Source organism: Scleropages formosus, chromosome 21 (genome assembly GCF_900964775.1).
Source record: "Scleropages formosus chromosome 21, fSclFor1.1, whole genome shotgun sequence".
Lineage (NCBI taxonomy): Eukaryota > Metazoa > Chordata > Actinopteri > Osteoglossiformes > Osteoglossidae > Scleropages > Scleropages formosus.
Genome location: NC_041826.1, coordinates 24,644,160 through 24,660,712, shown reverse-complemented (window position 1 = coordinate 24,660,712; position 16,553 = coordinate 24,644,160). Strand labels below are relative to the sequence as shown.

The 16,553-nt window shown below is 50.0% G+C and overlaps 1 protein-coding gene across 1 annotated transcript in view; it reads right to left on the bottom strand.

Moving 5' to 3' along the window:
- Positions 1–11,563: 11,563 nt before the first annotated feature.
- Positions 11,564–16,553, bottom strand: part of ppil2 (peptidylprolyl isomerase (cyclophilin)-like 2) — a 34,128-nt gene continuing 29,138 nt past the window's right edge. Inside the window, exons 18-21 of the mRNA XM_018728754.2 lie at positions 15,594–15,666; positions 14,681–14,743; positions 14,229–14,365; positions 11,564–12,497 (exon numbers count right to left, since the gene is read on the bottom strand). Coding sequence (XP_018584270.1) covers positions 12,395–12,497; positions 14,229–14,365; positions 14,681–14,743; positions 15,594–15,666 — 376 coding nt within the window. The 3' untranslated portion in view covers positions 11,564–12,394. The remainder of the gene's footprint in view (positions 12,498–14,228; positions 14,366–14,680; positions 14,744–15,593; positions 15,667–16,553) is intronic.

Below are 16,553 nucleotides of genomic sequence, written 5' to 3'. Positions count from 1 at the left end.
CGCTCCTTGATTTCCGAGTGGAGGGGCGTTCGGGCCTTCTGTCTGGAAGAGGGTTTGGGGAACTTGAGGCTTGGAACCAAGTCCCCGATTCGAGGTGTAGGAAGTGTTACGGGGTTGTGGCAACCGAGAGAACCAGCTACGGCTGGGGGAATGTGGCGCCGCAGGTCAGTCTGGTCACATGACCTTTTAATCAGCCAGATCCCAAAAATAGCATAGATACTTTAGTGAAATATTCTACTTGAGAAATATAAACAGGTGGCAAAGGGGGAGCAAAATGAGACATTTCCCTGTTACAGTTTTGTACATAAAATGACATATTTAAGGTTTTATACATATTTCTACTGGGTTGATTCCTGTACTTCCCTGACTTGAAGCACTTTTGTTAACCGTACCTCTTTTCGTGTGTGCGCCTTTTCTTCCTCCCTAGATTGACTTTTTGGTTGCTCTGCTATCAGATTAGGTTTTGTTCTCTCTGAGCAGACGACGGACATGTTGGGGGCTCCTATGACATGTATTGCCCTTTGCTTGGCATGGGCGGCCGTGCGCTTGGCCAGCTCTGCTGGGGCCACATGGACGCAGGTCTCCGGGGCGCCGGAGCTGGATTCTCCCAGGCGACCCGTTTGCTGCCGTCCATGTCGCAGCGGAGCGCTGAGCGCACCGGCCGAGCCGCCAGCCCAGTTATAGATCCTTGAGGCCAGTTTCACTGGCATTGCATAACCAAATGAATATCATGTTCTTCACAGAAAAGGAAAAAAAAAAGTAAAATTAAAGGAAAAAAAGGTGTAAGATGGTTTTGTATTCCCTTTGTAATGCTATTTCAACCAAAATGATTTAGTTTGTAAATCGAGTTTTTCATCTGGCACCTGCTGTGTCCTTGGAAAAACGGGCACTTTTGTTTTATGACATTTTACAGTTCAGTGGAAGGTTTAGACTTTTTCCTGCGGTTAAGAGTGTCTTTCAGCAGCAAGCAATGTTTCTCCCTAATCTGTTGCTGCAAACATTTTATTGAGCATTTTTCAGTGACACTGGCCTCAACTTTTAAAACTGTTAATCTTTTGGCAATGTTGTTTTAAGATGGTAGCATAAAGCATCTTAGGTGTGCAGAGGAAAAGATTGTGAGTTTGAAAAGTTATTTTCATAGGACTGTTAAAATTTAAGGTCTAAAGCATGTTGTATTTATAATGGTTATATTGAGTTGTGCCTGATTAATTTTCTTTCTTAAAAGCAAAAAATATATATGCTTTTTTTCTTTTTACTTGACTACATTGCTTTACGTTCTGTCCTAGTAAATTAAAAATGTATGTCATATTTGTCAGTTTTTCACTGTATTGTATCTACCAGATATCACAATAAAGTTTCAGTGGTATAATGGTACTCTGTTTTAAGGGTAAATTGTGACCAGTTTCTCCTTTGTGTGACATACAGAATGTGGTTTGCGGGTGCATTCTGCTAGTTTGAATTTTAATTTTTATTTTATTCCAAACATAATTGAGATACCAGATCTTTTCTGTTGATGGAAATTGCGGAAGCAGGGTTTTGGAAAGCGCAGATTATCTTGTTTCCTAAAAAGTGGCATCAGTTTAGTTTCAGCAGATTTGTACAAAAGATGTTTGCTGTGTTGTGCAAAACAAAAAAAAGGCCCCATTTTTGCGACACAGCAGTAGTCAGCAACACTGGTCAGAGCAGCACGCTCTGCTAGCGACCTTTCTCAGCACCCTGACCCAAACCCTACAATGGACCCATCTGCCCGCTTTTCCGCACACGCTGCACACCAGGCTCCCTATTAGGGTGTTTGCTTCAGCTCTTAAGTCAATCATGCATTTAATAATTTCTAAGGAAAATAAAGTGAGGAACCTTTATGACACACAATAAATCCTGTAAAGGTTATTGTAAGACAGAAAATGGTAACTATAGTCTTCTCCCCTGATGGTAATCTATTGATGCAAAGCCCTTGCTAAGGTGAATTTGTTTTATTAGAAGATGGAATAACCAGCACTTTAACTGAATATTTTCATACATACCTGAGCCCCAGAATTAATGCTAAAATATTGAGGATGGTGCGCTGGGATCAGCTGGTGCCCACTGTGTGGTGGGTCTGGGGTTCGAACCCTGCTTGGGGTGCCTTGCGATGGACTGACGTCCCGTCCTGGGCGTGTCCCTTCGGCCTTGTGCCCTGTGTTGTGGGATAAGGCTCCGGCTTCCTGCGACCCTGCTTGGTTGTCCTTGCAGTGCATTATGGGAAGTATGTGTGAAATGGGCAACTCTAGACAGGAGTTGTATGGTTAAGAGTGACGTGCACGGAATTGAGGCTGTGCTGATTGGGGTGTTTTCAAAACTATTTCAGATGGTTACAGACTTTATAAAGTCCATTTCTGAAGGTACCTATTGGTTGGTAAAAAAATTTCACGGGGGTGTGTGTGTATATGGGTGTATATATGGGTGTAAGTCACCTGGGTGGATAAGGTTTGGGCTAAATGCTACTGCCTAGCGCTTATTGGAAGTTGTTTTAGAGGAAAGTATCTGCAAAATGAATTAATGTAAATGTTGGGTAAACAAGTGGTTATGGAGGCTGAACCCTTCACACAGTGTGAGTGAACTGTAACTGTGAAGAAAACCACATGGCACCTTTCATCTCGTGCAGCTCAGCTGTCGGGAGGTGTGTGAAATCCTAATTCTGTCGGCGAAAATGTCTCCAACCAAAGCAGAGGTGTGAAATGAAACTCCTGGTAAAGCGGAAGCAGGTTTCACTCGGGTTTCGCCACATGTTGTACTCGTCCTTATCTACCAAATTTCCCCAATAGTCCAGAAAAATGCGAGAGGTGGCTTGAAGGTGCAAAATCTTTTTTCATCACATGCCAGAAATGGAAGTTTTGACGTCAGTCACGGTGAGGTGAGCCCATATCCCACCATGCTTGAAAGTAGAATGAAGACCGGTGCTAGACATTGGCCATCAAAATGGCATCACTTATGGTTGTACATAATATTTCTAAAAATGACCGAATGGTATTCAGCAGCCGTAAATGTGTCGAGCGCTGAGCTCGGAACCAGTTGCTCTACGGCCGGCTGTTGGATCGCTGCAGGAGCTTCCGTCCCTGGCAGAGCAGGGTTCAGCGAGTCCGTTCTTCACGACTCGCATGTGTGCATCGGGAGGCCTCGGCTCTCGAGGAGCCAGCTCGGACCGTACCGTACGGGGCAGCCTTCGTCTTCGTGGCGCCCTTCCCAGAGCCGACATTGCGAAGAGAGAACGTACCAGAAGAATGTAGGACCATTGGCACCGAAGTGCCACCGATCGGGCCCGTTGACATACATTTCCCTTATTTGCTCAGGTAGCTGGTGCTTTTCTCTAAATCCCCTTACACTGATTTACCCTTTTGTAGTGCTGAGTCATGGAGCTACAGCAAGAGATGGGCTTCTTCTCCTGCCACAGCTTGTGGAGCTCAGGAGTGCGTTGGATGCAACAAATGAACAAGTGGTTACCCAACAAGGGCCTTGATGCGGAGCCCGTCGTCTGCACAACGTCACTGTGCCTGAACACGACTGACCGCCTTTGCCATTCCAGGAGGGTTCGAGTCCCCGGTGCCCCATGTCTTCTACTAGTGACACGTGTCCCTGAAGTGGGAGAAGCCCAAATGCAGCTGTTTGGAGGAACGAACATCTTTTTCATCGCCATTTAACATGAAGAGCTTAATCTCTGCCCCAGCAGAACATTCCCATTGATTGATTGATTGCAGCTTTGCTCAGAACCAATGTGCTTCTGAATTGTGCGGCTGCGCTGCGTTTCCTCCCTCCGGGACCCTGCGAAATCACCACGATCCCGTTTTGTTCACATGCACAAAACAAACGTTTGTCTACAGCAGACTGTTCGCTCTGCTACGAAAGCCTCGGTGGCAGGGCCTCCAAGGGGCATCGTTTCCGCGCGACAACAAACAAACGTTCAAGACCGGGGCGCAGAGCTTAAAAGGCGCGACAAAGCGCCACTTGGGAACGCACTGCAGGCGTCGTGCTCAGAAATTGGAGATGAAAATGATTGTCAAATGTTCCTCTTTATTGCTCATAACTCTGCTGTGCCGTAGTGCTTAGCGCTCTCACCTTGCGCTACTAATAGCCTCGAGCAAGGTACCTGAGCTGAAGTTATTCCTGTAAAACATGACCCTAACCCTGTGGTATGAAAGGGTAAATCACTGTAAGTGGCTTAACGTGGTAAGTAGCTTTGCAGCAAAGCTTCAGGAAGCCTACAAATGTGAGAGGACCGAAGTGCGCAATGAAATGTTACGGCGGCTGTAGGTACAGCCACTCTTCCCTCCTCCAAGTGCCAAGTGGCCCTGGTTCCGACACATCCGCTGTGACCTTTGACCTGACACCCGCAAGCCTGCTGAGCGAGCGGGGGGGGGGGGGGGCATGAAGAGAAGCGGCTGAGCTCAATTCACACGTCTGGGTCTCGGAACCCGGGGTGACCGCACCGCACCTCCTGGGGTGGCTGGGGTTCTCTGTGGGTGACCCCCACCCCCCACCAGGAAGCGCTGCTCTGGAAAGAGCCCATTGTCCCACATCCTACTGACGTTTGCAGGAAAGCCCGGAATGATCCAGAACTGCCATTGTTCGTGGGGTGAAAGCGGTGCCAGCAAGCACCCCCCACCCCCTGTATTGCACAACTGTACATGACTCCTGCACCCTAGCAGCACATCTAGGAACGCGAACCGTCATGTGTAAAACACGCAGCAATGCGTGAGCTGAAGAGCCACACGCTTCATCACACACCTTCCTCCAAAAGACAGTGTGTGACTATTACCCTGTTTGTCTCACCGCGGTAACTTACACTGTTGTACAGAGTGACGAGGTACAAACTGGACTCAGAAGTGTGTCCAGGTGTCTAACAGCGGTTCCGCGGTCGACTCGGAGGCGTCAGAACCACGTGTTCAGCTCTGCTGTCTTGTATAAATAGAGTTTGTTCAAATAAAGGAATGAATGAATGAGATCGTTGCTCGCGTACGGAACCGATAGAAGGCGACAGCTAAACGTTCCTGCCAGAGTAAAATCATGGTACGTTTACAGCACAGCGCCTCACACCGAGAATGTGTACGCGACTCTATGGCTCTGTGTCCCGGGTCGTGCTGTGCGTTGGGGGGGGGGTCACTGGATGCTTCTGTGCTTCTGAGTCACGGACAAAGGAGCCCTGTGTGCCGGCCGCGTTAATGTCGGCCGAAGGCGGCGCTGGGGGGGGACACACGTGCCACACTGTTGGACGTTTACAGGCCGAGGCCAAGAAGGGCCCGGGGGGTGCTGAGCACATAACACTTAAAGAAAGAATGTTAAACAGTACAATGTGACAACACTGAACAGTCCACCTGTCCCCTGTCCTCCATTCCACAGCTCTCTGCGTCTGCGTCCCTGCAGGTTAAGTACGGGCCCCACACACGCACGCGGTGAGCTGCAGTGAAACGGCACTTCCTGTCTGCCTTTCTGCTACACACTGCTGTCCCTCAGGGGATCCCTGCTGCACGAGTGTGAAATGCAGCTCCGAAGTCCACAGCAGCTCCCTGAAAGGGCCCTGGAGCTGCTGGTCCCCCTCGAACCTTCTGGAACCTTCTAGAACCTTCTGCTGAATGTCATGGGTTCCTTCCTCAGCCTTCGCAGCACAGTTACGCAGGAAGCAATAAAGAGTGAAACACTTTGGAGGTGCGCAGGAACGCAGGAATTGCCTCTTGGGGGAGGGACTGATGCGCAGCAGGAATCTCCTTAAATGTCACAAGTACCACGTTGAGGTAAAGTGTGAGGAGACGCTGCGGTGTAGAGTAAGCTCACCCGGGTTTTACTGTAAAACACAGTAAATACAGTGAGCGCCTCCGTGTGCCCGTGGACTGGAGCCAACGGAACTCCGCACGCACGCAAAGACTTGATGCAACAGATGTAGATGAGAACATGATGAGACACAAGTGATCTCAGTCCAGCGAGGTGCCAATAAGAGGGACGTCTGATGATTCATTTTCCATCGCTGCCATCAACGTGTTCTGCAGAAGCAAAGAAATGATGAGAGAATCTCTCCGAAATCGTTTAGAGCACAAATGAGATGCGCCGTTCGGTCCGGCAGTAGAACTTGCGCTGAAGGTCCAGAGACGAGCGCCACTCGCTTCGCGGTCCTCTGCGTCTCGTCTTCGCTGGGGTGGTGCTGAGCGTCACACGACTGTGGGAATAAGTCCTTTAGGTCACATTTGATACGAGAGAGTGAGTCTATGCAATGGATCTATTTTTCAGGGGACTTCCGTACGGTTTCTGCTTAATGGAAAAGGACGTCTCCGCGCAACTCAGACGACAGCGTCCACGTGAGCAGAAGTAACATGAGCGAAGCTCTCGATCTTCTCCCGGTGCATCATCTCTCCCGAAATATCCAGAGGTGCAGCGGGACGGGCCCAGGGACACACAGCGGGATTACCGAGAGACATGCTGGACGTACCGTAGGGTCACGGGACACAAGGAACACACTGGACACACTGAATCCAGATCTCTCCTTCTCCAGGGGACATGTACTCCGTTGTCCTCCGAGACATACGTCTACTAAATGAGCTAACGTGAATAAATAAATGATGGTTGTGTGGTGGTTGGAGCTGCTGCTGTTGGACCCAAAGGTGGCAGGTTTGAATTCCACTTCCAGCTCTTGTAGCCTTGAGCAAGGTACCTACCCTAAATTACCCAGCTGCATTAATGGGTAAATAACAGTGTCAGTTTGGTCGGGGGTGTGGTGGCGCGGTGGGTTGAACCAGGTCCTGCTCTCCGGTGGGTCTGGGGTTCAAGTCCCGCTTGGGGCGCCCTGCGATGGACTGGCGTCCCGCCCTGGGGGTGTCCCCTCCAGCCTCGCGCCCTGTGTTGCCGGGTTAGGCTCCGGCTCCCTGCGACCCCACTTGGGACCAGCGGTTCAGACAACGTGTCAATTTGGTCAACGGGTTCAGGGGAGGAATCGGTCAGAAATCGGCAGCAAAGAGGACAAAGAATCCTTTCTTATCATCGATCATTTTAAATCAGTTTGAGTGTAACGTTATTATAATGATGTTAATAAAAAAACATTCAAATGAAATTCATACAAGGTACTTTTGTTGAGTACACCTTTATCCAAGATTTTAGCATAAACTTCCCCATAAATAAATTGAGGGACATGTTTCATCAAGCTTTTTTCATTGTACTGATAATAAAAGCGTGAAAGGCTGAGAGGACTGAACACTCGTGTTCCTGTGTGGTGAATCACTCAGTGGTGTTGAACAGGAGGTTGTGCACATCTGTCTTTTATTTTCGTTCATTTTAAGTTCCAAGTTTCCATTTTAGTGCAGCGCGAAGTCAAACAATCGGTGTTACACTACAGTGCAGTGACTGAGTACTTACAGTAGAAGCTACAGTAGATCCAGTAGAAGACAGAGTAGAAAAAGACACTTCCTGCCCGAGGAACAGGCCCATCCCTGGAACCCCCACCGTCCTCCCAAGACCCCCAGCAGAAGCAGCTGCCGATTCCTCGGTTGTCCATCTTTACTCGGAGACACTATGGCAGCATGAATGGTGTCCTGCGGAGCTGCTATAAATTCGCGGGATGAGCCATTTGCCACCACCGGTGGGCTGTCGGGCCCCACGGGTCGCACTCGCTGCACTTCCTGACCTATTTGTGTCTGAAATACCGCGGTGCTCGCTTGGGATGCAGAAAACACAGTGCATACAAACACACACACCATCACCGAGATAACCGCTTGTCCCATACAGGGTCGCGGAGAGCTGGAGCCTAACCCAGCAACACAGGGCATAAGGCTGGAGGGGGGAGGGGGAGACACACCCAGGACAGGACACCAGTCCATCACAAGGCACCCCAAGCGGGACTTAAACCCCAGACCCACCGGAGAGCAGGACCCGGTCCAATCCGCCGCGCCACCACATACGATGCATATTCTTACAGCGTTAATCTACTTACAGTTATTCATCCATTTATACAGCTGGGGAATTTTACTGGACACCTCGCTCAAGGCTACTACAGCAGGAGGGGGGACTTCAACCTGCACCCTGTGGGTCAAAAGGCAGGAGCTCTAACCACGACACTACCGGCTGTCCCATACAGGACATGCAGTACATAGAAACATTTACAGGTGGTGGTAACTAGAGTGAGTGTGTTCCACTGATGTATGGATGAGTGACCCAGTGTAAGCAGTGTATCTAGCAGTGTAAGTTACCATGGTGAATAAGTTGTGTGGGCTCATAACACTACACAGAGTTCTTTGGAAGTCGCTTTGGAGAAAAGCATCTGCTAAACGAATAAATGTAAATGTAGCGTGAGCACCTGAGCCAAAGTGCGCTACCGAACGGTGTCGAAATAAGCCGTCGGGTCACATGATCAGCGTGTTCACACAGGTGAGAAATCCATGTGGGCTCCAGGTCACAGAAATGTACAGTACCGCGGTAACGGGGAGGTGCACATATGAGGCGCATGCAGTGGAGCGACGTTACAGTGAGACGCCTTCGGTGTCACGAGCTGCTTCTGAGGAACCTGAAGTCTGAGCAGAGACACACACACACACACACACACACACACACACACACACACACACACACACTTGTAACAGGATGATAAGGAGAGGTAGAAGGTCACACAGCTTGGTGTTTTATTGCAGTGTCCCCAGGTGGGATAAAGTTCATTATTATTATTATTATTATTATTATTATTATTACTACTACTACTGCTGCTGGAGTCAAAAGTAGTTTAGTGACCAAATTTACACACTTCTCTCCAAGGTCTTAAATGAGAACAGCAGATTAATAGTCGAGTCCTGAAACGACACACTGCAAAAAAACATAAAAAACCAGTATATGTCTGTTCAAATAACAGGTGGACGGTAAAGGTAACAAACAGAGTACTTTACATCACTGTTACCCCTGGGGCTGAAACAGCAACACAGCGCAATTCCTGCTCACAAACTCTTCTCTTATTTTCACATTTATGGTTACATTAAATTTAAATTTATTCATTTAGCAGACACCGATCTCCCGTGTCGAGTCCTCAGCCCACAGCTTATTTACCAGGGTAACTTACACTGCGAGATACTCTACTTACAGTGAATCGCTCACGTACACAACAGGGAAACACTCTTTCTCTCTGTCTCTCTTACACACACTCACACACACACACACACAGTGTACGAATAAATGTTCATACACTTGCCATACACTGTGACACACACCCCCCCCACACTACTGTGGTCAGCACAAAAAAAAAATTGCAGTAAATTTCACCACAGTTACATGAGATGCCATCACATGATCTCATGGACTTTTGTGCGCTGTGGTGGGACAGATGTGGGGTGGGGGCAGCGACCAGGGAGAACAAAGTGGGCATTTGGCTGCGCTCCGAAAGGGTGAATCGGTGTCAGTGGGCCACCGCCCCCCGTCCCCCCAACCCCCTCTCCGGAACGAGGCGGCCGAACCCGTGCAGCCAAGTACGGTCGCTGCCACAGCAGCGGTCTATTAGCGCCGTTGCTATTTTCAGCACATGATGTCATGGGGGGGGGCAGCGCTGCCCCCCCATCCGGTGAGATGAGTCACTGCACTGCTCCCGAGGAACAGGCGGCGGCCGCCGCCGCTCACATTGTGTTCGCATCCTGCTCACATCAGGTGACATTATTACAAACATTATTTATTGTTTTACTGCAAAAAGTTTCCATCCATCCATCCATCCATCCATCCATCCATCCATCCTCCTGTCCCGGAAACAAATCTGAAAACAGCTCAAATCCTGCGAAACACCTGCGCTTCCCACTGCACCGCTGTGCAGAGTCTTTTACGCTTTCATTTAAACAAAACGTTATTTCATTTTCCCCAAGATGGAAACTTCACTACAGGGAATCTACTGTAGTAAAAGGGCAACGACGGGGCCTTGTATATATATATATATAATATATATATATATATAATATATATTTTATTTAAAGAACGTATATAACTATATATTAGAATATGAACAGTTAATACACAAGCACTTTCTGTTAATACGTAACACTAACATATGATGTGTATGTAACATCTGCTAGGCATTAGGAGCACACAGCTTCACTCCGTTTCCACGGTGAAAGGAGGGACGGGGACGCGGACAGAAGACACGCGTCGTTCGAACGTTTCCCACGACGAAATTGAGCAACAGGTTTTGACACTTTGACCCGGTGTGACTGCTGGTGCTCCGCGCGCCCCTCCCCCGTTCGCCGACGCCACGTCCAGGAAGTGACGTCCAGTGACTCGGTGTCAAGTCCTGTCTGGAGCAGCTTCTGTTGCCATGGAAACGGCTCCAGCATCCGGCTCCCTATATGAGAGAGAGTGTGCGGAAGAACGGCTCCACACTGCTCATCAGCTCCAATAACACGTACGACCGAACACGTTTCACCGAACGTGTGTGTGTGTGCGCGGGGAGTTGATATACACACACTCCAGCTCTCCAGTGTCGCACAAAGCGTGAGCTGGATTCTCTTCATCATATATTTTGAACACACTGTAAATGTTGCTCCTTGAAAATGGTGAGAAAGTCATTGTGATCATTTTCACTTCCAAATGGCGGTTACGATTTTCATACTTGTTATTACACCAGTTCCGTTTGCTCTACGACGACAGCCTTGTTGGGGGGGTTACGTTACGGCCCATTACAGAGCCACGAAAGCGACACGATCCCGATGCACCGCGTCGGCCCATCGGAGAGGAGCTCTTGCGGAAGCCGCGACGTCGGTGGGTTAGGAACCCCGGCGGACCGACGTCCGGACCGGCGCCGACGCTCCCGCGGGGGCGCGGGGCTTCCGAGGCCACCCTTCTCCCCAGAGGAGGTGCAATAGGAGCCGAAGGTTTGTCACGTCCATTTAACTGGGTCTCACCCCCCCCCCCGAACACATCTAGCGCTGGAGCCACATATACACTCGCGGCACCGATGTGCTACGCAGTCCAGGTACGCAGCGCGCTCCGTTGGCTGGAGCAGTATTAAGTATACAGCGACCCCCCCATGACCCCAAATCCACCTCTGAACGAGCTCAGATCTCGATGGGTCGCGGGCCTGTTGCACGGCGTCCGTCCACGCAGAGGCACCGTCCCGAACGAGGGCTGGTTCCGAGCAGCGCCGCCGTGGCCCTTAAACCTTTATTTTTTCGAGAACTCACCGAGAGCCTGAGCGTTGCGTCCCCTCATTTTGGAAACGGTTCGAATGACTGGAGGTTCTTTTTAACCCGTGACACACCACGCTACACTGTAGCATCGGCGCCAGAGAAACGGTTTCTTCTTCAGCAGTGGCTCTTTTCCCAGAATGCAACAGGAAGCGCTGGCCCTCGCTGTCTGAACACGGGCTAAAGACGCACTGCAGCGCAAGCACCCTGACGACAGACACACACACACTCCTCCTCTTAGGGAAACGCTGGGAAGGAGGTGTCGTGTGTCATGTGTGTCTCCACGTGGACGTGTGGACTCTCGAGGGAGTCGGGCCACACGGTGCTCTTCCTCATTCGGCACGGACGAGACCGCATAAGGGGTCAGGGAGCATTTTCCGTCACGCTCGCAGACGCCCAAGCGTTGTGTGACGCCACCCACGGGCGACTCTGTGGCCGACTAACCGGGTCCACGTGCGGACGCACCCCTTCGCGCAGGAGGTGGACGCCTTTCCCGGTTCCAGACGAGAAGTCAGAGTGCTGAACCCACTATTTTAGGGGCTCCCCAGCTCTCACACCCACCGCAGGAAAGAGCAGCACTATTGAGTACAAGCAAGGAAAGACAGCACTGTGCAAAATTATTTTATTACACTTGTTCACAATAAAGGAAAAGAGAGTAAATCAGGTGGGTTCAAGAGCTCAATGCGTTTTAGTCGCGCGCTCAGAAAAAGAAGAGAGAAACACCGAAACTGCACGGCCGATGCGCTCTCGCCTCGACGCCCTCACTTCACTTCATTCAGCTCTGCGGCGTCACGTCGCAGTTTCACACCGGACGCTGAGCTCACCGACAGGCTGCAGAGGAGAAGCTACGGGTGCGAGTGTCACAAGTGCCTTCTACCCACGTCTGACCTCAGAGAGTCAAATATGTGGCGACCGGAGCTCCTCGGTCAGCTCCCATCATCCTCAGGGAACGAAGTCGGGCTGAACGCGAGCGCACTGTGGCACCTACGTCGCAGCGGATGCGGAACAACAAGTGCCGTGTAGAAGAAGCAGACGTTTCTCTAATCGTTATGATCATCGTTAGCATGACAGAATCAGAAGTGACAATTACGACGGTACCGGGGAGCTGCAGCGAACTCTCTTCATTACGTTCACAATATAGAAAGTAACACCTGACAGACCGCAGTGTGTGTGTGTGGACGTCCAGGCAGTGGTCTGCTGGGGGTGGGCGCGGTCGGAGCGGGAGCGCGGTCGCACTACCAAGAGCTGAAGTCTCCAAAGCCGCTCCTGCCCTTGGGCTTCTTCGGAGCTGCTGAACTGGTGGACGGTCCGCTCTCCTCTAGGGCGGCGGCGCGCTTCCTGGAGAGACACGTCAGCAGGGATCAGCACTCGCGTGGGCTTTCGACACGCAGACGGGCGGGATGGGGGGGTCACAATTGAGTTTCTTCGCTTAGCAGACACTTTCGTGCCAGAGAATGAGGGATGCGCACATCTCAGAACCTAATTCAAGGGCACGACAGCAGAGGCTCTCCCGGAGAGTCGGTGTTCTTTTGAATAACCTAACGTTGTATATCGTGGCTTGCGATTTACTTTCTTTTTACTCTTGTGAATGACCCCAAAGCCTGTGTCCTGGATCAAGCGCAATACAGGAGCAAGCGGTATTTCTCAAGCAATCCGCGTTTATCCGAGACTCATCCGCACGGGTCCCCTGTCACAGCAGCGCAGTCCCCAGTAGGGGTGGCACCCGCTGGTATTTCGAGCCCTGCATGGTTTCTTTCCCTCGCACACTTTTCACAGTGGGAGTCTTTTGTTTTCCTCTCCACAGTTTCCAGTGGGATTATGTTAACAGCTATTATCTGCCACCTTAGCAAATGAAAATCTGTACCGTACCCTTCCCTTCTCGAGCGTACTACGTTCAGTACTCCGTGTCACCCTTGCGAGATGAGATGAGCCTCATAAAAATAAAGTGAAACCGAAGAGGGATTGTACTGCGTTACATTCCAGCAAACCATACCGAAGTACCACCGTTTCTCATTCTTACTGCTCCTCCACGAGTGTTCTGCAGCTAGCGCCCCCACCCATCCTGCTCCTTACGGCCGTGTCCCCTCTCGTTGTCGCCGTTGCCTTTCTCCCAAACCCCATGTTGCTGAAATCTGGGACACAAACGGAGCTGGACTTGCGGAGCTCTACCGAGTGCGCCCGGCGTACCGAGAGCCACACTCCGCTGCATGAGCTCGGCACACCTGACAAGGAGCAGTCGTGTCATCCACACTTGAGCACTTAGCCTCTCTATCCCTTGTCTGCAGATACGTTCTCTTTTGGAAAACGCTGAATAAAAAGCAAAACTTTTCGCCTAAACTTCTCAAAATGAAAGCATTTTAAGCGTGAGTCAAAGCCACCGAGCTCAAGGGAGGGCAAGAACACCGGGAATCACTGCTCGGCCATCAGCGGCACGTTGGGTAAAGTCCGAGCGGACTCTAACGGGGTTATCGGAAGCAGCAGCTAAAAGCATCTGTCGGAGGTTCGGAGACTTTACTACGCGCCCTAGAAATTTCTGTGACCGTTAAGCGCTGGGATGGCCTCCGATTAGCGCACGCGACGTGTGTGTCGAGCAGTCAAACTCGCCAACATGCTTTATTTTGAGCTCCGTTTAATATGTAGAGTGTGTGAAAAGACCCGTTTGTTCCAAAGTGCGGAAACGAGGAACTCGGAGCACTTTGCAGAAGAATGCCGGAGGCTGTCCACCGCGATGGGGCGCTGAATTACGGCCAGCGGGACAAATAATGTACGCTTTGATGGAGCTCGGCGGAGGGGGTGACGGACACGGCGGCCCGAGACACAGGGAAGGGGCCGGACGTTCGGCGTCCTTTACGACCGCACGCCTCTCTGCTTTCGGCGTCATTCCTCGTTCGGCACTAAGGGAACCCGCTCCCGTACCCTCAGACAAACGGACGGTTTTGGAAATTCTCCGGAAACGAGTTGTGCCGTTTTATTGGTATGTTTAATTAATTTCCCTGAGCTCACATGTACACTTTAGGAACTTAAGATGACACAGGTAACACGGAAGAGAGTGACATTAAGGGCTCTTACGTCGCCTCCATGTTGATGTACTTGCCCACTCCGGATCTGAAGACCTTGGGGGTCTCGTCTGCCTTGGTGCGGCTCTGGGCCGCACTGGCCAGCTGCTCCTCCTGCTTCCGTTTCTCCTTCTCGCGCTCAGCGGCGATCTGACGTACAGGTGCGAACAGACACACACACACACACACACACACACACAGAGTTATTTCACAACAAGCTGAAACAATACGCTGTAGGGGAGTAGCGACAGAGTAAATCTGAATGGATGTGTGTGTCACACGGGGGACTCAGAAATAGTGATGAGACAAGTCTTTTTTCAATAATGTACAAAATTACAGGAGCTGTGATCTTCACTTGGCCGTTTTGAACACAGACACACAGTATGTTACCAGGGTAAATGACTTGACTTAGATAAGTCTCAGAGCGTACATGTTTGACAAACGCGTGCTCGTGCACGCACTGACCTGTGCATCAGCTTCCTCATAAGGGTCCACAAACACTGTTGCACTCAGGAGCTTAATCTCCGACTGCATGGGAGAGACGCAGAAATGAAACGGAGTAAGTCGGTAGGCACTGTACTCGCACTCTGGGCCGGCGAGTGCAGTACCGCCGGGGGCTGAACTTCCGCTCCTGAAGGGAAGGAGAAATGCTTCCAGTGGGTCGCCCTGCTCTCTCATACCCGGTTGCTCTGTATTTCAGCAGCAGGTTTCCTCACTTCCTGGGAAAGCTCTCCATCAGTTCATAGGCCCTTACTACACATGTAGTGTCATATTTAGCTCATCACCTTCTCCAAAGTAACTGAAGAGTATTAAGTCACATACACTGCTTATACAGCAGGGTAATTTTTACTGGAGCAAAGGTACTACAGCAGGAGGTGGGATTCAAACTGGTAACTGCTGCACCTCAATATGAATTCAGATGGAACAATAATGTAAGTAATAAAGTAATAACTGTAACACAGTCGCAGTTGAAGAAAAGAACCAAAGATTGAGGTAATTTAAGTTACACTAACATACGAGACCTGGAAATAGATCACTTGTAACCGTTTAGCCAGTAAGTATTGAAAGTGTCAAAGCTCGGTGTGGTGTGGAATTACCTGGCAGCCCGTCCAACATGTGCACCTGGTTCTGAATCACCGCAGTTCACAAAATCAGGAGGCGTATTTGAAACAAAACCCTGGAGCCTTAAACTGGAGTTTCCCTACAGCTACAACACAGTCTCTCCTCTGCTGCACTTCACGAGTTCAAAGAATGTTTTCATTCACCGTACCCAGCTGATCGGAAATTAGCGCAGATTTAAGGAAAAGGGGACTCGAACTCCAAAGATGACGGAAGAGCTGCAGGAGGCGTTTGGGGAGCGAAGGTTGGAGCGGTGTACCTTGGGCCGGTCTGTCTTTGGGTCGCTCTCTACATTCTCCATGGCCGTGAGCGTCTCAAAGCCACCAACAACCCTGAAAGAGTGAAAACATCGGTTCCCTTCTGCACCGTACATTCTGCTGTCTCGCGCCCATCATCGCGACACATTTTGGTTCATTCACCGCTCTTAGCTGCTGAGTTTCGCCACGTGTTGCTGTGCTAATGGGAGCTCTTCCCTTTCCCTGAATCGTTTATTCAAAAATAAATGTGTCATTTACATTGATTCCTTAAGCTGACACTTTTCTCCAAAAGCAACCGATAATGCTAAAGAGGTTTGTGCCGAGTACCTTGCGCTCAAGGGTAGTGCAGCTGGAGGTGGGATTTGAACTTGCAACCACTGGGTGCAAAGGCAGCGGCTCTCACCACTATGGTACCGGCCGTACACCTAGATTACCGTGATTGGTTTAGGCTTTTATGAAATTATGGCACATCACCACAAAAAGCCTTGTGCGAACCACGGTGCGGTTATGAAAGCAACACGTCAATCGAATACTTCATGAACAGTTGTGGCTCAGTGAAAAATCATCACACGGAGCAACAGCGAAAAGCACAGGCCTGATCTACACCAATTATCCTGTTTATTTACAACCATAAATACTCAAAAGAGGTTTGTGCTTAAGGCACCAGAAATGCTAAATCTCCTCTATCAGCCTCATAATTCCGAAAATTTCTATGAGCTTCTATGTTCTGTAGTAAGAAAGTCCCCGACAATGACTCTCTAAGACTTCCTGAACAACATTTCCTGCAATATATATCTCTACATTATCCATATATTATATTATATTATGTCCATTGCACTCTTGCTTACAACCCTCCGCAGGCCCAGCGTACTGTACTGTAGGAGGAGAGAGAACTGTGACAATAAATCCGGAAAACACTGCGGAGGATTGAGGGCAGCAGCTCCTCGGTGCGCCGATGGACC